The 22847-nt window shown below is 43.8% G+C and overlaps 1 protein-coding gene across 1 annotated transcript in view; it reads left to right on the plus strand.

Annotated features, from left to right (window-relative positions):
* Positions 1-3226: 3226 nt before the first annotated feature.
* The window catches only part of rasa4 (RAS p21 protein activator 4), a gene marked incomplete at both ends in the record, with an annotated part of 94960 nt that continues 75339 nt past the window's right edge, over positions 3227-22847 (plus strand). Inside the window, 4 exons of the mRNA XM_080528780.1 lie at positions 3227-3291; positions 9731-9787; positions 13777-13890; positions 14393-14454. Coding sequence (XP_080384906.1) covers positions 3227-3291; positions 9731-9787; positions 13777-13890; positions 14393-14454 — 298 coding nt within the window. The remainder of the gene's footprint in view (positions 3292-9730; positions 9788-13776; positions 13891-14392; positions 14455-22847) is intronic.

The following is a 22847-nucleotide window of genomic DNA, read 5'->3' on the forward strand; positions in this document are numbered from 1 at the left end:
CATCCCTTCACACTGCACTCTGACCCCTCCAGCACCTTGCCTGCTTCTGCCACCTTCCAAGGATATAGACACATGCTAAATCACTTGTAGGTTGGATATATGTGGCTAGTAAAACCATGACAACATCTCTATCTGAGGAAATATATCCTTGTAGTTGATCATTATGTACACGGAGACCATAGAAACCTGCCTTTCAACCTTCAATAGTAAATCTTCTTAAAAATCAAGATTGTTTCAACAACCAAAAAAATGGTGTATCTAAACATTTGAATGTATTTGTACTTTGTACTTTTAAGGCTGTTTTGCGCATGATTTTCTCCTATATCAGTGCAGACTGGCAGGGAAGGAGCACAGGTTTCTAGCCTACAGAACACAGCTATTCTGTCGTGGCCTGATAATGAAGCATTGTTCTTTTTTATTTGAACACTTGTTTGATCGATTGATAGGATGAAACTTAAGTTGTGAATGTATCGCCAGTGTCGATGCTTTTCTATAAAACTGCTGATGACATATCAGGGTCAGTGGCGGCTGGTGCTAAAATTTTTGGGTGGGGCACAGGTTATGGGGGCATGCTCCACGGGGAAGAATATCAACTTTAAAATCTGGATTTACAGTCGATTTTAGCACGAGAATAGCTCTACCCCCCTGTACAGACCTCGCCATCCCCTCTACCCCCCTGTACAGACCTCTTCATCCCCTCTACCCCCCTGTACAGACCTCTTCATCCCCTCTACCCACCTCTACAGACCTCTTCATCCCCTGTACCCCCCTGTACAGACCTCTTCATCCCCTCTACCCACCTCTACAGACCTCTCCATCCCCTCTACCCCCTGTACAGACCTCTTCATCCCCTCTACCCCCCAGTACAGACCTCTCCATCCCCTCTACCCTCCTCTACAGACCTCTTCATCCCCTCTACCCCCCTGTACAGACCTCTTCATCCCCTCTACCCCCCTGTACAGACCTCTTCATCCCCTCTACCCCCCTGTACAGACCTCTTCATCCCCTCTACCCCCCTGTACAGACCTCTTCATCCCCTCTACCCCCCTGTACAGACCTCTTCATCCCCTCTACCCCCCTGTACAGACCTCTCCATCCCCTCTACCCTCCTCTACAGACCTCTTCATCCCCTCTACCCCCCTGTACAGACCTCTCCATCCCCTCTACCCACCTCTACAGACCTCTTCATCCCCTCTACCCCCCTGTACAGACCTCTCCATCCCCTCTACCCACCTCTACAGACCTCTTCATCCCCTCTACCCACCTCTACAGACCTCTTCATCCCCTCTACCCCCCTGTACAGACCTCTTCATCCCCTCTACCCCCCTGTACAGACCTCTTCATCCCCTCTACCCCCCTGTACAGACCTCTTCATCCCCTCTACCCACCTCTACAGACCTCTTCATCCCCTCTAGTGAGTGTGTGTGTGTGTGTGCGTGTGTGCGTGTGTGCGTGTGTGTGTGTGTGCGTGTGCTGGGTGAATACATAAACAAACAAGCGAAAAGACGACATTAGAAAACGTACCATGCTGACGATATTACTAAATGTTTGAAGTAGCTTTTATCTTAGCTGACTCTCTTACCTTCAGGTCGAGTTTGTGTATTCTGGCTTCGCAAAACACCAACAGTAGCAGCCTAACAGCCGGTGCGGAGATTGCGACCACAAACGAAGTTTGACTTCGGTAATAGGTCCAGTTGCAATATCCTCAAGTTGGGAACAAAAGATGCCTCCTTCTAATCCATTTGTTCAATTTGTTTACAGAAATAAATCCTCCTTACATTGTAAACAACTTAATTTGTTAGGAGAGCAGTCCGGAAGCCCGGAAGTCGGAAGTCCTCAGCATAATGCATTGTCTGCTATTACAACCGGATATTCAGGACGCAACTTTTTGCGCCCCGGCCGAGAAATAGAGACAGCCAATTGGAGCGCTGCTACAGCTCACGTGTAAGCGAAAAGTATTTGGCCTGCGATAGACTTGCATTCGATCGGCGACCCGACTCCTCCCCCTATGTATTTTAACAGTGAATTTTACACACACACAGATAAAATGTTTATTGTATTGGAGGATTTTTAATGAATGCTGATAGGCGCAGACAGAATATCAGCCGCATTTTGTGAATAAACAATGTTTATTTAAAAAAAATACTTTTACAAATCGCAACTAGGAAGTGAAGGTGGGGCCAGCCGCCACTGATCAGGGTCTTGAAAGGTTGTCCCATTTCATATGGGAAGATTTCAACCACTGCCCCTTGGGGCTCTGTTCGGGGGCCTTGGCTCCAAAGCGAGTGGCACTCCAAAACGAGCCGTAGGGGTAGAAAAGGGAAATGGGATTGGGCCTTGGTGAGCCTCAGGACAGTACTGCATAGATGTCTACCAAATTCCAACATGATCGGATGAAAAACATGGCTGCCACATGTTGTTCTCCTAAACCGCAAGTCCGATTGCTTGTACCAGTCCCTGCAAAGTTTGTGACAGACAAGTTTATACTTCTAAAAATACACAGCTACATGCAAATTAATATGTAGCATAAGTTATAACATATGCAAACATAGGGCTATGTCAGTCATTGTTAGTCTAATCAATCTAAGGTAGTGTGCTTTGAGACAATGCCATAACAGATTCATAACAGAGGTTAATGTTTGCGCCCTTAATTGCCGCTTTATTTTGTATTATTCTTTTTTTATTCTTTGTTATTAACAGTAGAGGAACTGTACAGAGAGGTAGTGGGGGGTGTGAAGAGGTCTTCAGTAGGGACAGTCAATATATAGCCTGAAAGATAGGTAGTGGAAGCCTATTTAATCTAGATCTAATCCACGCCCAACAACGGGGGCACGTTTTGAGATTTCGTTTTGAGAAATATATATTAGAGAGAGAACAATCTCAAACGTCATTTCCCAAGACACCTGTTAGACGAGGACGCGTCATGCGACAATCTAGCCAATACCTTGAGCGTCTGTATCAGCCTGAGCAGCTCACTCCACAATCCTCACACTCGCCTTTCTCCAACTACGAGTAGGGCAGAGCATGTACGAGATAGAAACCCTACTAGGAGTTGAAAAGGTGACAAACGACGTTGACGTTTGCCTTTGTATGTAGATGAAGTGACAGTCAACCGTAGTTGATCATCATGCTGGCGAACAGCTGTTTTTGAGACGGGGGAACAATCCGCGCGTGTTGATATCACACAGCAAAGACGGGTCATCGTGGACGCACGGATTTTTCCACCATGGCAAAACGAAGCACTTTATATATTCGAATTGTCGAGGGGAAAAATTTGCCAATTAAGGACATGTAAGTGTTGTTCCAATAACTTGATTTCTGCTCTTCTTTTGTTCTCTGATTCATCTGTTTGTTTTATTGAATGTTGAATAAATCGGTCTTGGAATGAGCCTTCCAAAAAGTATGCCATGGTAAAGTATAGTACTTTTTCACGTGTCAACTGAAGGTGTTTTATTGCTATGCGATTAACTTAAATAATGTTTGATGAAATAAACATGTTGCGTGAATGACTGGTAGTAGTGACATGCCATGCACGAAGTGATTTCTTAGGCACATCATTGGTTTTCTCATTGATATGGGAGCATGTGATTAGTCATGCAAACAACATACATGTTTTTGCTGTTCTATTAAAAAAGAATATCGGAAGAAGACGGACAAGTTCATTCACAAATGAAACCAAAGCAACACAATGTTTGTGAGATGTGACACAAGATAGTGTCATCCCTCATCACTCATTTTCAAAAATAGGTCATCTCTTCATCTGTTTACGGAAATCTATGCTTTGGGTAGGAACAGGGAAAAGCACACTCGAACTAACAGGATAGTGGGACCATCGAAGTACATGAAGTTCTGTGACTGAAGTATGTTTCCGTCATTTTGCTGCTAATTGGCTACACAACCCTGTTGCTCTGCCCTGTCTAACCATCACTCTCCCTGACTCAAACAGGCATGCCACGCTGTTTACTCTGATCATGGAAATCAAGCATAACTATTGTTGCACAACTCAACTTTTCCATCACCCGTATCATCACAAGACTAAGAGGAAGGAAGTGTTTATTGAAATTCCTGCTGGCTGGCTGTAACTCACTCAACCTTCAACCTTTTTGTCATTGCACATACTACATAGTACAACAACATTTCTTTTTTTGCTCTAGGCACAGGGTCAGCCATAGTCAGCGCCCTTGGAGCAATTAGGGGTTAAATAAGTGCCTTGCTCAAGGGCACAACGGCAGTGGTAAGCACCTTGGATAGGATGCCAGCAACCCTCCAGTCACCAGCTCACATGCAGCTCCCTCCTGAGATGGGGATCGGACTCCAGTGTTGTGGTTATGGCGCGGGAACGGGACTGTTCTCAGAGGGAATGTTTCTTCCTGGCTAATGCCAGGATTCCACAGTTAGAGGAATCCTTTTCTTGGTTATTTATGTAACCTCATGCTTTGTTGATATCAAGACTGACATTTAATTCTGACCAATGACGCAATTGACCAACTGAAATTCCTTTTGGAATGTCACGACACATTAATATGCAATTCTGCTACTGTCATGATGTCCTTTCATAAGTGTGGTGTTCAGTAGGACACAGCTGGTGTGTCGTGTGTATTTACACAGACTCCTTTTCTTCCTCAGCGGAAGGTAAGAAACCACCAGCGCCATCCATATCCTGGATTTTATGTGTCTGTTTATTGACCTCCTCATCAGCTGGGCTTTCCATAAAGTGCTTCCAGCTTGTTTTTTTGCTCTTTTCCGAGAACTGAGGTCATCAGTAAGATGAGCCCACTTCACACTGGTGCCTACGTCTGGTGTAGTTTTAATTCAGTTGCTACATTCAGGCATATTGAGTTGAACGGCCAATTTGAATGAACACTCTGACCAGAACATAGTGTAATTGAAACCATCTTGTCCATTGTTTTCTTCTTCTTGTTTTCTTGTACTGGTGGCTAAAGTTAGCTGGTCGCTATTTAAACAAATGTGAACCATGGAACACAGTTTATTTTGGCCCATAAAGTATTTTCAGGGTAGGGTGGTAGTCTATGATTATACGTTGAAAAATAGTATTCAATTTCCAGCTTCTGTTTTCTGTTTTCACGTTCGGTGGTAAAATCGAAAATGACATTGCGTGGTCTGTTGGCATGGTATAGCATTGTCAGAATAACCTATGCTCATTGTGAAATGGGCCGAATATGGCTGACCATGTGTGTAGACTCTGTGTCTAGAGCAAAAATACCAAATTCCAACAATTGACTGACAAGTTGATTGCATGGCAATAAAACAGTACAAAAAAAGAAAAAAGATTGACCTACATTCAAAGCACTTTTGTATTTATGTTGAGAGTAGAATATACATTTATATATACATTTTCAAATATTAATGTTAAACACAGGTACAGTACATTCCATAGAGGTCTCCCTGCTGTTACAGTAGAATATTCACTCCTTATTCTTCATAAACAGATGGAGAATATTCACTCCTTATTCTTCATAAACAGATGGAGAATATTCACTCCTTATTCTTCATAAACAGATGGAGAATATTCACTCCTTACTGTACGTAAACAGATGGAGAATATTCACTCCTTATTCTTCATAAACAGATGGAGAATATTCACTCCTTATTCTTCATAAACAGATGGAGAATATTCACTCCTTACTGTACGTAAACAGATGGACAGAGCACGTTCAAACAGTTCGCCCAATGACATGAAATAACGTTGAACCCCATCAATGAGAACAGTCAGTCACTCTGGAACTCCCTCCCCATAGTGATCCGCAACGCCCCCACCCTGGACTCCTTCAAATTAGCCCTCGAAACTGTTCACCAAGGCCTTTGGCCCCTAGTCATTGTTTCAGTTTTGCTTTGTTTGTTTTCTGTTTGTCTGTCTGATCATTCCCTTGTAAAGCGTCCTTGTTTTTTTTGAAAGGCGCTATATAAATTAAAGTTATTATTATTATTATTATTGTAGCGTTGTCACATACCAGACGGAGGGTTCTTGATTACCAACTTTATTCTCATTTCATTTAAAGCAACAGTAATGTTAAACCACTAGAACTCAGTCCATTACATTATTATTACTCTATGCACTAATCCCCCTCTGTATCACACACTCTGGTGATAAGTGTGTGTGTGTGCTGTGATCTCTTTAAGACAGACAACCAGACCATCACTTGGTCATGTCATACTGTCCTAAATTCACCTGACACAGTCTGTCAATTAGGGATGTCCCGATCCGATATTGATATCGCATATCGCTGCGATATTGGTCCTGAATGCTGGATCGCAGATCGCACCAGAAAAAAAATAGGCTGCGATCTGCGTGCCCGATCTGGAGTGTCACTCACGCGACGACAACAGTAGTAGTCATTGGTCACATGCATGAGAGTTGGCTAGTAGCTACCTGTGTGTAATGAGTCTGACAATGTCATGATGCCAGCTGGTGAAATCATAAACCATTTGCTTACGTAACTTTTCGGTTATTTACATAGTCTGAAACTACAGATGGTAAGCTTTCAAATGATGCGTCATACATTGAAATCGGAAAATAATTCAAGACGACACGAGTATTTGAATGTTGGTGCACCGAATGGGAATGCGACAGGAGAAAAGTGACTGATCAAACCACAACAACAAACGCTGCTAACAGCTAGCGGCTAACAGTGGTACATAGCTACGAACGTCTAACTGCGTTTTTATAACATCACAACTTGCTGAGAGAACATGGACAGGCTAAAAACACATAACTACACATAACTAGATGAACACACAGTCCTTGCTTTTGAATACGTCCTAATACGAAAGTATGTTTACAAGTAGGGGTGTAACGGATCACCTAACTCACGGATCGGATCGTGTCACGGTTTTTGAGTCACGGATCGGATCATTTTTCGGATCAACACAAACATTTTTGTTTTTATAAAAACTGCTTTTTCCTTGAATTCTGTAAAAACACCACTTTTACTATGTGACAAAAACCAACAACATTCAAGATGTCAAAACTGGTAATATATATATATATATATATATATATATATATATATACATACATATATACATATATATATATATATATATAACATATTCTACACTCAAACATTACATAATTATACTGAAATACACTCAATTTAAATGATAGGAGAGAGGGAGGAGGCGCCTGGTTGCAGCAGTGAATCACTGGGCTCTTTAAAGCAGATGAATACACATGTTTTATGCCACTTTTAACTAAATAATAAAGTGAACCCTTATTTTGAACATGGTATGAAAAAAATGCCTACATTATCAGAAGTTGTCGAGCTACCTTTTTCGTGCCTCCCGTCATAGTTGACAGAGAAGCCAAAGTGCTCCCATACATGGGATTTAAATGACGAGGGAGGCATTTCGAGTTCTTCTCCGCCGAACAACGTAACATGATACACTTGGGCCGCGTTCGTAAATTTGCTTTGAGAGCGCCGGAGCGCACACTGGGTCCGACGTCATAAAGGGACCAAGTAATTTGATTGGACAAGAGGCGTTCCTTGAACGCTGATCAGATTCCAGAGCGGATTTACGAACGCAAAAAAAAAAAAAAACGAGTTTTTTTTTTTTTGCTATTGATCCGCGGTACACACGCGTTCCGAACCGTGGAGGGCGATCCGAACGGATCACGGAATTTCCGTGATCCGTTACACCCCTATTTACAAGTCATTATCACTTACCGGTAGCCTCCGGCAAACGAGAACAGTTAATCCAATCCACAGATTATAATTATTTAGTGATCGTTAAACTGTTTTTTATTATATGGACTGGGTATTGGAAAACAGTAACGTCAAGTTGCCTGTTATGAAAAAACCCGAAAACCTGATATTGTTGACACCCCTTCGATTCTGCGACTGGTTTCTGGTCTCACCAGCGGGCATCACTAGGCTACACTTTTAAAAAGGGTCCTATAATTGATTTGCCATTTGTAAGAGAAGATAAATAGAATAAAAACCTGAAGGCACTAAAACTAGAAATCAGACAGTAACTCTTTTTTTTCTACAATGCTGAATGCTTCTGTTTAAATTGTTTTAACTTTAAACCAGTTGGTCACTGAGTACTGCAGAGTACTGTTTTTGTTGCTTGAATAAAGGCTGGCAGTCTTTAATAGCCAACTGTTGTTGTGGACTATATACTGGGGAAGTATTTGTTATTATTCTGGAGTAAAACAATAAATACAAATATCGGATCGGTATAGGTATCGCAGATACCTGAAGCCCAGGTATCGGTATCTGTAGTGAAAAAATGGGATCGGGACATCCCTACTGTCAATAAGTCGGATCACAACCGGAAAATACTGTCTTTTGGAAGAGACTGTGTCGAAAAAGAAAAAAAAGCCAAAAGAACAACCGCCTCCTCCGTCATCAGTGCTATCACGGTGCTGCAGGTGTTCCCACCAAACACGTACGTGGTGAAACTGACAAAATGTTTGATGTAGCACCTGATTTCCCTGCAGCCCCCCCCCGGTATCCCCATCACAAAGATAACGCAGAGCTGAAATGAATCAACCTGCAGCCTCTCCTCACTGCTCGGTGGCCTGGTAGTCCATTAATGGCCCTATAATTATGTGTCACTAATCCTGCCTCGGCCAGATAATTCAATTCTCCCTCCCCAAACAAAACAATATTAACTTCCCCCCCTGACGATCACAGCATTGAAGAAGCTCAGCACTGATTGTTTCTCCCTTTAAAAGCGGTAATGGAACCTGTCCTTTCACCGTGTCTGGAGATAAACTGTTTCTTTCCCCTTTTGGATCGTGTGATAATGGAATTCGAACGACGGAGAACCCAAAAAAGGCAATAAAACTCGAGAACAGCGTTTTTTCCGTTGTTTATTTGTGCAGAAGAACAAGTAGAATTGTTTTGACTGATGTCCAGCTTCTACAGCGAATAGAGCAGCACACAGAGAGAAGAACAGGGAACGCTCCAATCTCACTTTGTTTACGGAAGCCGTTTGTTGACATGGTACCATCTGGCATAGGGCTGTTTCAGTCAGAACATCGCAATCCGACACACTCATTAGCGAAAAAATGCATTCATCTCCAAAACAAAAGACTCTGATAGTCACTCTGAGGGATTGTGGCCCTCGGGCCTAAACGAGAGGGTCCCGATCGATCGGCCCAGAACATGAGAGGCTTATTATGAGATGAATAAACCTACCTGTGAAGTTGGCCAGCCCGCCCCCCGAGCACTGAGGGTTGGTGAACTGAAACGATGAGGGCTCTAGCCCCTTTGGGTTCCCAGGGATCAATGGTTGAGGCTTTAAAGGCCAGCAGCATAGCTCTGCTCCCCCTGGCCCGGGTGTGAAGTCTGCTGGTACCCATCAGAGCTATTTTGAACTGCTGGAGGCTGCAAAGGCCGCACTAGAGATACTGCTCTGTATCAGGTGCCCTTTCGCCCATAGGCTTTGACACCCACGGATACTCACGCAGAGATGCATGCACCCAAGCATGCCTGCACTTCCTGCGTGCCGCCAAGAAGCGCTGCCTGGGTCATATCTGGAACAAAAGGGAGAAGATTGTTAAATCTATGACTCTCTTTCGTTCCACCTTCTCTTCCATTTGTTGAGCTTCACCCAACCACTAATACCAACACCACCAACACAACCGACACCATTAACCCATCCACATCCATCCCCACTAGATCTGACTTAGTTACAGATTAATAAAAGCCTAATGTACATGAATTCATAATGTGTTCAATTATTTCTTTTGTTTCCTTTGCAGTACTGGGAGCAGTGATCCATATTGTATCGTGAGGATCGACAATGAAGCCATCATTAGGTGTGTGTGTGTGTGTGTGTGTGTATTTCCTGTGTCTGGTTCTGCCATTAAGCTGGCAGGAGATCCTCTTTGCTTTGTTTGGGCTAAGGCGATTATCCCCCAAAAATTCAATCGATGATTAATTAGATTATAATTTCCAGATTTTCCGCAGAGCGCCACTTACTTTCATTTAGTTTGGCATATCGAAGCTGGTTAAAGCTTTATTCATTTCCTTCTGGGGGGGGGGGGGGGGGGTTGGGTGTGCTGTGACGAAAGCCACGAATGTCTTAAATCAATTGATCATACCTTCAGTTAGAATGTACTTGTGATGGACACAATATGTTTTATCAGCGGTTTTGACTGAATAGAAATAATAGAAACACCTTTTAATTGATGTTCAGGTTATCTCAAAGGATTACCAGTCAGCCATTGTGTTGCCACCCAGCCTTGGAAGTGAGGGGTCCACCAGCTAAGTCAGTGGGCGCCTGTATAAGCTGTAGACACACAGATTTAGATCAGATTAGATTCAACTTCATTTGTCATTGCAGAGTACAAGTACCAGACAACGAAATCCAGTTTAGCGTCTAACCAGAAGTGCAAATAGTGATATAAAACATCCTAGTGATATGTATGGTACAGTATGGCAAGTATGGTAGTTAGAGGTATATACAAGAGATGGATAGCAGCTTTGTACAGTTAAGGTAGCTATGTACAGTATGGTACAGATCAGTGGAGGCTGGTGACTTCCAGAATTGAGGAGGCCAATTTTTTTTCCGCTTGCTCGCTTCACTCGCGATGGAATGTTCCCTGTTCTTCTTATCTGTCTTTGTTAAAAATTATTAATTTGTGTTTGGCGGTACTGAAGGGATTGGGACACTCTCAGGATGGTGGATGAAGCAGCTTTTATTGCCTGCACAATGGGTCATCAAATAAACAAAACAATTGGCATGAATCTCTGGTCCGCCTGCAGCAGCTATTATTCCTACTGCTCAGGCTCACAACATTCACCACAACATACTACATACAATCAATGACATGTCAAAAGCACTCAAACACTATGTCAATCAGACACACAACATACAATTCAGAACAATACATCATCCATTTCTAATATTTATCCTGCAGAACAGCACTCATACGCGTGTGGCGGAAAAAGGTACTACACGGAGGCCAGGCCTCCTGTGCCCACCCATTTTCAGTGATTTGGCCAATCACATATTGCCATGAAAAAAATTGCATTACATTGACTTCTATGAGAAACCACTTTCCGACAGGAGGCCTGGCCTCCGTGTAGTACCTTTTTCCGCCACACGCGTGTATGAGTGCTGTTCTGCAGGATAAATATTAGAAATGGATGAAGTATTGTTCTGAATTGTATGTTGTGTGTCTGATAAAAAATATAATTATTGCTTTTTTAAATCTCTCTCTCTTCTCTCAAATTATTGGGGAGGCCAGGCCTCCTCCACCTCTATGGAGGAGCCTCCACTGGTACAGATCTATACATTAGAGGCTATATATAAAAAAAGAGGTATGTGCAAACATGTAGTATTGCAAAGAGCAGTTATTGCAAAGGGTTATTGAGAGTTCACGTTGACCAGGGCAGGGCTGTGTGCAAACAGCAGTACCGCAAAAGGCTCAAATGGTTCTCTCCCATAGTGAGATCATGGCAGATTTGCTTGTTTATGTGTGACTGTGTGACCTCTGTCTCTCTCACTCTGAACGGGTGCTGATGTGAAGCGGAGGTCTGTGGGCGGTAAAGTCGTTAATGACAGAATTGGAGTCCTCTGTGTTCATCATGCAATTAGTGAGAGGTGCTGGGGGACTGAACTGACAGGTGTGTACAGTAGACGACGCCTTCTCTGTGGGAAAAAAATACTTCTGTTGTTAGTGTTTCATTGCTGTGTTGTTGATAATAAGGCAATAGAAATAGTCTTCAGTTTTTCACATTGACATTTACATTGAAATGTTTAGCCAAAGCTACCTACAACAAGTACATTTGTCTAAAGTGAATCATCTATACAGTGGCTATCGAAAGTCAACACACCCCTTAACTTTTTCCACATGTTGTTGTGTTATAGACTCAATTTTAAATTGATTAAATAAATACAAATTTGCATCAATCCACACACAATACCCCAGAATGACAAAGTGAAAAAGTTTTTAGAAATGTCTGCAAATGTATTCAGATTGAAACACAGAAATACCTCATGTGCATAAGTCTTCACACCATTTGCTATGCCACTCTTAAAATTTGCTAAAAAGCAATCAACAAATCACTCAATAAGTTGAATTGAGTCCATCTAAATGCAAGGATGTTTTTATAAGGTCTCTGATTTGCATAGGAATCAATTACACACTGTGTAGATTAGGATGTCACTACCAACATAGCACTTTTATTTTTATTTTCTCTTGATCCTGACAAACTCCTCAGTCCCTGCCAGTGACATATATACCCATAACTTGATGCAGCTACCACTATCCTTCACACGAGAGTGTGTTAAGTTAATGTTTTGTAGTTAAACCAAATAAACACATTTCCAGCCACTTTCTATGCTGTATCACTTGAATCCATTGTTGCAAACACAATTATGGATATGAGATAGATTATTTTCCCATTAGGCTAAGGGATTATTTTTGGCCACTTGGATATAGACCAATTTTGTAGAGAGACTGAGATGATGTTGTCCCATCGACTGTGCTTGTTCCTCTCCACCATTCAACTTTGTAGATTTGTGTAAGTCTCCCCAGGCCTCAGGGTCACATTCCTGAACAGTTTTGTTCCTCTCCATTTGCTCAGTTTGTGAACCTGATCCACACAGTGTGTAATTGATTCCTATGCAAATCAGTCGCTAAAGGAAGATCCAGACTTATTTCTGATCAGTCTCGTGAGATTTATCAAAACAAGCCCCGATTTTTGAATCAAAATAAGCCTAGACTTTCCTTTAGTGATGTTGATGGAACACCCCCCAGGTGCCATTGGCAGTCACAATGCTAGAATAATGAAGGAGACTGTCAGGTAGAAGAAGGAAGGATCCTGTCAGGATGTAGCCTGAAGAGACGGGTCTTCTGTCTGCGGCGGAATATAGGCCATGAAATCCAGCACTTGCAGACTGTTGGCATGAAGGCAGAGCTCTTTGGTTGATAGCTGGTTAATGTCTTTTGTCAATGACACAAAGATGAAACTCTGTCCTTGGGAAACCACTGTGTCATCAACACTCAATGTATGGTCCCCTCATTGTCTCAGAAATATGCATGCGTCAAATATGCATGCGCCACCGCAGGCGTGTTGATGTGTGTCTGTGGTGTTGATGTGTGTCTGTGGTGTTGTCTCAGGGTGTTGATATGTGTCTGTGGTGTTGATGTGAGTCTGTGGTGTTGATGCATGTCTGTGGTGTTGATGTGAGTCTGTGATCTTGATATGTGTCTGTGGTGGTGTCTCAGGGTGTTGATATGTGTCGGTGGTGGTGTCTCAGGGTGTTGATATGTGTCTGTGGTGTCTCAGGGTGTTGATATGTGTCTGTGGTGTCTCAGGGTGTTGATATGTGTCTGTGGTGGTGTCTCAGGGTGTTGATGTGTGTCTGTGGTGTCTCAGGTGTGTTGGTGTCTGTGGTGTTGACATGTGTCAGTGGTGTTGACGTGTTCGTGGTGTTGACATGTGTCTGTGGTGTCTCAGGTGTGTTGGTGTCTGTGGTGTCGTCTTTTGTTCTCAAATATATTCATTGTTTTCCTTGAGAGTAGAACAACAATAAAAAAAGACAGACACACATTAATACCCACATCACAATCTAGAAAAGAAAAAGAAAAAACAACAAAACAAAACAAAACCCCCCAGAAAAAACAAACAAACAAACAAACAAGCAGAAACAATAAGATAGGTAAAGATAGGGCATAGGTTGGTTGGGATATGTTAACAAATAGAGCACCTTGTCAAAAGTGTGAATGTACATAGAGCTCTCTGTATCACCCAGAATTCCCTCGTCGTCTTTTGTAACCTTACCGCTCCCTCACAGGACCGCCACAATATGGAAGACTCTGTCTCCCTTCTGGGGGGAGGAGTACAACGTCCACCTGCCGCCCTCGTTCCACACGGTGTCCTTCCACGTGCTGGACGAGGACTCACTCAGGTAAAAGACCCGCTGCCGGCCTGTCCTCAGGGCCCAGGTCTGGCCAAAACGTTTCATCTGGATCAGAACGATCCTGATTTTTTTGTTCTCTGATCCAGGTTCAGTTCGAGCTGGCTGTTTTTTTCCCTATGCGACTCAAAATCAGCCAGATCAATCTCTGATCCTGGACCAGAGAAAAAGAATCGGGATCATTCTGATCCAGATTTTAGTCCCTCTGCTCTCCCGTCATTTTCAATAACATCTATGTTATCCTTCACGGTCTCCATGTATTTGATAACATTGGGTGTATAGGCCTCTGTCCTGATACTTATTTTTGTGATTGTTTTAACTTTTCATTAACTTACATTAACTTACAACTTACATGTTTCATATAAATTCCGAGCTTTTATGGAGTAGCAGAAACCTGTTCAGTCATTTTGTCAACGTTCAGGTTCAGTACAAGCAGGCAGAGCCAATTCTGTGGAATCTGCCTCACCCTGTGTTTCCCTCTGTGTCTTCTCAGCCGTGACGATGTCATTGGGAAGGTGTCCATCAGCAAGGAGGCCCTCTCTGCCAAACCACAAGGTGAGAACGCTTCCTCTAGTAAAAAAAAAAGTTCCCTCTTTTAGAGGAGGGGGGGGGGGGGGCAGACAGATTGAGGAATGAGGCGATCCTGCGAGCTTAGTCATTATCTGGCTATTGATTCGAGGATCCCAACATTCCTGTGTTGCCATGACGCTGGTGAGTCACCACACAGCTGAACACATGACGATCACATGTGCCTCTTGAGTAGGTGTCCTTATGATAGACAGGTACTGTCTTTTACTAGAACAGCCATGGTGGCGCCACGGTGTCCCTGTGAGGTAAAAAGAAAAAAAGGAAGGCCTTTGTAATCGATGAAATTTCAGGACCCTCCTTTCATGAGTTTTTCCTAGATATGTGCGTTCTACCACCCAGTATCCTTACGTTTTCTAAATCACATCAGGATAAGCTAGTATGAAGCTATTTTGCAGTTTTTTCTGTGTAGGAAGCAGGCTACTTTACAAGAAGCGCCCTCTAGTGATCTCTGTGTGTAAGTAGCAGATTTCCATTCTGGTGGCTCTAATAGTAGGTGAAATAGGCACGGCTGTCCTAGTGTTGAGGTTATGGCTTTTCAGAGAGAGAATTAGCCCTGATTTCCAATGGAAGACTTATAATAATAATAATAATAATAATTCATTGTATTTATATAGCGCTTTTCCGGGGCTAAAAGACGCTGACAATATGGGAAAAACAGAAAACACAGAAGCAACAAGCAACAGATAACATGAGCACATACAACACAGAGTTAACGAACAGGCACAGGGAACAATTAACACAGCAATGTCCAGGGGGGGAGGGGTTAGGGGAGATGGTTAGGGGTAGGGGAGGTTGTATGCATGGGAGAACAGGTAGGTTTTGAGGTGGGATTTAAAAGTGGAGAGTGAGGGTGAGTGGTTGACGGAGTTCCAGAGGCGGGGTGCAGCTCGTGAAAAAGCACGGTCTCCGAAGCCTTTGAGTTTGGGTGGGACAGTGAGGGGAACAGTGGATGAGGATCGGAGGGTACGACTTATGGTCTCACGGTCCTGATTTAGGAAAACTAGTGGTTATGTACACCCAGGTTCTTTGAAGGGGATGAGGGAGAGCCCTCACTATGGGACACCCACTCTGTCTACCTATTTGCTGAAGACTCTTATACAATCACGCCTGGCACAGGCCATTAACTCTCGATGGTCCGAAAAACCACGTGTCACTCAAGCTAGCTGGCCGTCCGAATGCTAGTCGTTAGACTACACAAGGAGCCTAGCGAGTTCTACGTCTAGAACTTCAGGAATTATCGTCGAGCTAGCTAGCATCGAGCTAGCTACACTTCACGTAGGCTCTTTGCTCCAAACGGAGCCTATAGGCCAGGGGTCGGCAATTAGGTTTGGCCTCGGGCCAATTTTTTTTTGAGCCACTAGATGGCGGGCCCGAACTTTTCTTTTCTTTTTTTCTTTTTTTTTTCCTAACACCAGGGGAGCTGTCAGGGAAAAACCTTCCGCTGGGCAAAAGCTACCGGGGGTGCGGCCTAACGCGTCACGACCAGCTGGCACGCGCACGCGTCACGACCAGCTGGCGAGTGTTTTTGAAACCTCCGTTTTGGCCGCCATTAGCGAAAAGCTTTAATTTGCCTCTACAAGTGTTATGTCATTTTATGAAGTTTTAATATGTTTTCAGGCGAGAAAGTAACCATATATATTCACAAAATGTATCCGGTTTATCAAAATAACCCGTTTATATAAAGAAAGAAACGGAGGTCTGATCAGCAGATCATTTCTCATAAAGTTGCAAACGCAACTTGAGCCCTGGACTAAGCATCCTAATATGTCATTTTATGAAGTTTTAATATGTTTTCAGGCGAGAAAGTAACCATATATATTCACAAAATGTATCCGGTTTATCAAAATAACCCGTTTATATAAAGAAAGAAACGGAGGTCTGATCAGCAGATCATTTCTCATAAAGTTGCAAACGCAACTTGAGCCCTGGACTAAGCATCCTAATATGTCATTTTATGAAGTTTTAATATGTTTTCAGGCGAGAAAGTAACCATATATATTCACAAAATGTATCCGGTTTATCAAAATAACCCGTTTATATAAAGAAAGAAACGGAGGTCTGATCAGCAGATCATTTCTCATAAAGTTGCAAACGCAACTCAGCAATTCAACTTAATAAAAATAATGCGCGTTTCGTTCAAGATCCATTAGAGTAGGACATGTACAGTTATGATAAGTACAGTCATATGTAACTTTTGGACTAGTATAGTAGTTGATATTGTAATAAAACGTGCCAATGTCAGACGATGAACAAACACACCACGAGTCCACACTGATTCAGAAAACAGAATAAACTTTATATATAAATACACAACACTTCAGGGGGATAACGTTTGCAAAAGAACTGTACAGGTTACAATCAGGTATATAATAATAGTTAGGGAGTAACATATCATTCACAAATTCAACAATAATAGAACCAGTATACGTATGTTACACAGTCAACTGTTAAGTGGGACAATGACAATCAACGGCCTAATCTCATCTTAAACCTCACCAAAACTCTCAGGGTGGGTGTAGGATGGAGAGAGGAGAAGGCAGGGTAGGTGTAGGATGGAGAGAGGAGAAGGCAGGGTGGGTGTAGGATGGAGAGAGAGAGAGGAGAAGGCAGGGTGGGTGTAGGATGGAGAGAGAGAGGAGAAGACAGGGTGGGTGTAGGATGGAGAGAGAGAGAAGGCAGGGTGGGTGTAGGATGGAGAGAGAAGGCAGGGTAGGTGTAGGATGGAGAGAGAGAGGAGAAGGCAGGGTAGGTGTAGGATGGAGAGAGAGAAGGCAGGGTAGGTGTAGGATGGAGAGAGAGGAGAAGGCAGGGTAGGTGTAGGATGGAGAGAGAGGAGAAGGCAGGGTAGGTGTAGGATGGAGAGAGAGAGGAGAAGGCAGGGTAGGTGTAGGATAGAGAGAGAAGACAGGGTGGGTGTAGGATGGAGAGAGAGAAGGCAGGGTGGGTGTAGGATGGAGAGAGAGAGGAGAAGGCAGGGTGGGTGTAGGATGGAGAGAGAGAAGGCAGGATGGGTGTAGGATGGAGAGAGAGAGGAGAAGGCAGGGTGGGTGTAGGATGGAGAGAGAGAAGGCAGGGTAGGTGTAGGATGGAGAGAGAGAGGAGAAGGCAGGGTAGGTGTAGGATGGAGAGAGAGAGGAGAAGGCATGGTGGGTGTAGGATGGAGAGAGAGAGGAGAAGGCAGGGTGGGTGTAGGATGGAGAGAGAGAACGTACAGGTTACTGTTTAACCATCCCCACAAAGCTGTTTCTGTCCAGTGAAACGACTAACTGGTGATTAATGACTGGTGAACTAGTGGTTAATGGTTAGTTAGTTAACTGATCTTAAAGCCAGAACGCAACGCACCAAAACCATGAAACGTCGCGTTTAGCCACCCGAGCTGCTAACACACACACACACGCATGTTCACACACCCGAGCTAACACACACACACACACACACACACACGCATGTTCACACATGTTCGCCATGTAATCATCTGCTTAACGAACCACAGATCACACACCCTAACCAAAACACACACCGATCCGTCGTTAGGTAGGTTAGATCACACATCCGATGACTAGCAGTAGCAGGTTAGCTTCCTACATGGTTGTCAGGCAGCTTAGCAGCTATGTGGCTATGTGGCTAACCCAGGGGTCTGTGTGTGTTGATGCACATCGCCTCGCATTTGTTGTTGTTACACCAGACAGGACATAGCAGGGCTATCTGTGTACAATCTGGAAAATACTCTCTCCATCCTACACCCACCCTGCCTTCTCCTCTCTCTCTCCATCCTACACCCACCATGCCTTCTCCTCTCTCTCTCCATCCTACACCCACCCTGCCTTCTCCTCTCTCTCTCTCCATCCTACACCCACCCTGCCTTCTCCTCTCTCCATCCTACACCTACCCTGCCTTCTCCTCTCTCCATCCTACACCCACCCTGAGAGTTTTGGTGAGGTTTAAGATGAGATTAGGCCGTTGATTGTCATTGTCCCACTTAACAGTTGACTGTGTAACATACGTATACTGGTTCTATTATTGTTGAATTTGTGAATGATATGTTACTCCCTAACTATTATTATATACCTGATTGTAACCTGTACAGTTCTTTTGCAAACGTTATCCCCCTGAAGTGTTGTGTATTTATATATAAAGTTTATTCTGTTTTCTGAATCAGTGTGGACTCGTGGTGTGTTTGTTCATCGTCTGACATTGGCACGTTTTATTACAATATCAACTACTATACTAGTCCAAAAGTTACATATGACTGTACTTATCATAACTGTACATGTCCTACTCTAATGGATCTTGAACGAAACGCGCATTATTTTTATTAAGTTGAATTGCTGAGTTGCGTTTGCAACTTTATGAGAAATGATCTGCTGATCAGACCTCCGTTTCTTTCTTTATATAAACGGGTTATTTTGATAAACCGGATACATTTTGTGAATATATATGGTTACTTTCTCGCCTGAAAACATATTAAAACTTCATAAAATGACATATTAGGATGCTTAGTCCAGGGCTCAAGTTGCGTTTGCAACTTTATGAGAAATGATCTGCTGATCAGACCTCCGTTTCTTTCTTTATATAAACGGGTTATTTTGATAAACCGGATACATTTTGTGAATATATATGGTTACTTTCTCGCCTGAAAACATATTAAAACTTCATAAAATGACATATTAGGATGCTTAGTCCAGGGCTCAAGTTGCGTTTGCAACTTTATGAGAAATGATCTGCTGATCAGACCTCCGTTTCTTTCTTTATATAAACGGGTTATTTTGATAAACCGGATACATTTTGTGAATATATATGGTTACTTTCTCGCCTGAAAACATATTAAAACTTCATAAAATGACATATTAACACTTGTAGAGGCAAATTAAAGCTTTTCGCTAATGGCGGCCAAAACGGAGGTTTCAAAAACACTCGCCAGCTGGTCGTGACGCGTGCGCGTGCCAGCTGGTCGTGACGCGTTAGGCCGCACCCCCGGTAGCTTTTGCCCAGCGGAAGGTTTTTCCCTGACAGCGCCACCCCTCCTAAATTTCGTTGTTGGGTACCTGTACTGTAGCAATGACAATAAAGACCATTCATTCATTCCATTAATTCATTCATAAGTAATTGATTGTTAAAAAATGTGACACATTCTAATGCTTTGACTTTTCTTTCGAAAAATGTACACATCGCTAGTCAACTAACACAGCTTGTTTTGTGAGCCTGCTAACAATGTAAAGTAGTGTTGTAGTTAACTAGGTAACAATGTAAAGTAGTGTTGTAGTTAACTAGGTAACAATGTAAAGTAGTGTTCTAGTTAACTAGGTAACAATGTAAAGTAGTGTTGTAGTTAACTAGGTAACAATGTAAAGTAGTGTTGTAGTTAACTAGGTAACAATGTAAAGTAGTGTTGTAGTTAACTAGGTAACAATGTAAAGTAGTGTTGTAGTTAACTAGGTAGCAGTCCAATCCATTACGTTGCAGTATTTTGGCTTGACTAGCAAGTTTGTGTTGTGATTCTCAACAACGTTGAAACGTAGTTTCACCCTTTTCCATAGTTTTGAATAATAAATGTGTGGACTGACGATGTAGCGCAGCCTAGCTTATTCTAATAATTATTTAACATACTTTCATTCTGAATGATTCCCCCCTCCTCCCAGACAAGGTCACATTATTATTGGATTGGTTGTTTGCGTGTCGGGTGAAGTTAGCTAAACATTTAACCTGCTAACTAGCAAGAGAAACATCATGTCACTCTCCAAAGGTGTAAAGAGGAAAGTTGACGGTGAAAACAGGGCATTTAAAGAGGAATGGACAGCGAACTATAATGTTCATCCTACCTGGTTTCATCAACGCAAAGCCGTTGTGAGACTCACATCTTCCGTGCTCACAATGTTCCCTTTCTTTACATGCGAGTCGTCCTTTTCCTCAATGAATGTGATAAAGACGCACGAGAGGAATCGATTGATGCAAAAAAAAACTTGAGAACTGCCTGCGGATTAAAGTGACGTCCATATAACCAGATATCAAGCAAATACTGACCGATGGGAGATGCCACTTTTCACATTAAGTGAGTACCAAGCCTGTCGTTATTGTATTTAATAACCTAATTGTATTTTGTATATTTTGAATGAATGGCTCATTGTAATTATTATCCCTAATAGCGTGTTTGCTCTGTCTTTTCAGGAGCATAGGCCTATGCACCACCACCCCTCGCATAAGCGGATTACTTTTCTTTCTTTTCTTTTTTTCACCGATTTTGTTGTCAATGTTTTTCAGAATATTAAACTGAATTTGCTTTGTTACTGTTCATATGTGTGTTGCAGTCACATATACGTAAACATTACGTTTGAATTATTTACTGAGCTGGTGTTATTTTTTTCAAACCACACACGGCTATTTCAGCACTACACGTTGTCCACCTACTTATGATTCACTATGAGGGGTTCAGCGTCAGTGCGCTTCGGTGCACCCCGCTGCCTGATTATCTGTCCCTGTGTCATTCACTCTCAACATGGATAAAAGTACAATAAGCATTATTCAGGTGGAGGTAGATTCTCTATTCGGACATTATAGGCGCTATATGTGGGACTGTCGGTCGGATATTGTAAAAAAAAAAAAAAGAAAAAGAAAAGTGGATTCTCCAAATATTCTGCTGGGCCAAATATTATTGGTGATGGGCCAGCAATGGCCCGCGGGCCGCCTATTGCCGACCCCTGCTATAGGCCATGGACGACACTCCTCCACCTGACACGATGTCAGGCTGTTTGTGCTGCTGGTTTCCATCTCCTTCCACCTCCGTGTCTCGCGTCCAGTGTCTCGCTCTCCAGCTAGTAGGGTTCAAATCATTCTAGAAGTCCTATTATATAGGACAGGCAAAATGGGCAGGGTTGTCTGCCGGCATCAGGCGGGATTGTAAAGGTTTTTGTTTTTTTTGTGAAAGTGCGTGTCACCCTTGTGAGGGGTCGAGATTGTCATCTCTCTCTCTCTCTCTCTCTCTCTCTCTCTCTCTCTCTCTCTCTCTCTCTCTCTTATGAATTATCTTAGAGTGGGTCAGGCTGTGAGTCACTGGGTAAACTCGGGTGGGGAGGGGGGGGGGGGGGTCGAGTGCAGACGTTTCCGTGAGTGGGAGTCAGAGAGGGCTGAGACTGAGTCACGCCACACAGCGGGGACGACCGCTGTCGTGACGACGCCATGGTCGTGGGTTGGGGGGGAATATTGCTCACCGCTTGGCCCCACCCGGGAACGATACCGACTTCCGGTCGACGCTCGTCGGTTCCCTCGTTATCTTGAAATTCGCCGAGGTGCCGATGCTTTTCATTGCCATTGTTTTTGATTAAGGGATGTCCTTTATATGTAACAAGAGGAGAGAGCACATGTTCAATCGACCAGCTTCTTGTCTCCAGTGGAGATGGGTTGCTTTGGAAACACACAGTCTTATCTGGGTCAGACACCACATTTGGAAAGGGCAGGTCAAATTCAAGGGAGATGAAAAGGTCAGGGTTGAAAGGGGACCATGCATGACATCCTCTGTGGTCACCTTGTCGCCCCTTTATCCAAGTTCGTAGCACGGGAGGGGAGGAGGGTTGGTGGGCTCCTGTAGAAACTAACCGTGAGAGAAGCAGGTTGTAGTGTGAGGGACCCGTGTGTGGGGGGGGGGAAAGAGGGAGGGAGAGTTAGAGAGGAGAGAGAGGGAGAGGTAGAGAGAGGTAGAGGGAGGGAGAGGGAGAGAGAGGGAGAGAGAGGGAGGGAGAGAGAGGGAGGGAGAGAGAGGGAGGGAGAGGTAGAGAGAGGGAGAGGGAGAGGGAGGGAGAGAGAGAGGGAGAGGGAGGGAGAGGTAGAGAGAGGGAGAGAGAGGGAGAGGGAGGGAGAGGTAGGGGGAGGGAGAGGTAGAGGGAGAGGGAGGGGTAGAGGGAGAGGGAGGGAGAGGTAGAGAGAGGGAGAGAGAGGGAGAGGGAGGGAGAGGTAGAGAGGAGAGAGAGGGAGAGGGAGGGAGAGGTAGAGAGAAGGGAGAGGTAGGGGGAGGGAGGGAGAGGGAGGGAGAGGGAGAGGGAGGGAGAGGTAGAGAGGAGAGAGAGGGAGAGGGAGGGAGAGGGAGGGAGAGGTAGAGAGGAGAGAGAGGGAGAGAGAGGGAGAGGTAGAGGGAGGGAGAGGTAGAGAGAGGGAGAGGGAGAGGGAGAGAGAGGGAGAGGGAGGGAGAGGTAGAGAGAGGGAGAGAGAGGGAGAGGGAGGGAGAGGTAGGGGGAGGGAGAGGTAGAGGGAGGGAGAGGTAGAGAGAGGGAGAGAGAGAGGGAGAGGGAGAGAGAGGGAGAGGGAGGGAGAGAGAGAGGGAGAGGTAGAGGGAGGGAGAGGGAGAGAGAGGGAGAGGGAGGGAGAGGTAG

This window comes from Nansenia antarctica (genome assembly GCF_963989245.1).
Source record: "Nansenia antarctica genome assembly, chromosome: 4".
Lineage (NCBI taxonomy): Eukaryota > Metazoa > Chordata > Actinopteri > Argentiniformes > Microstomatidae > Nansenia > Nansenia antarctica.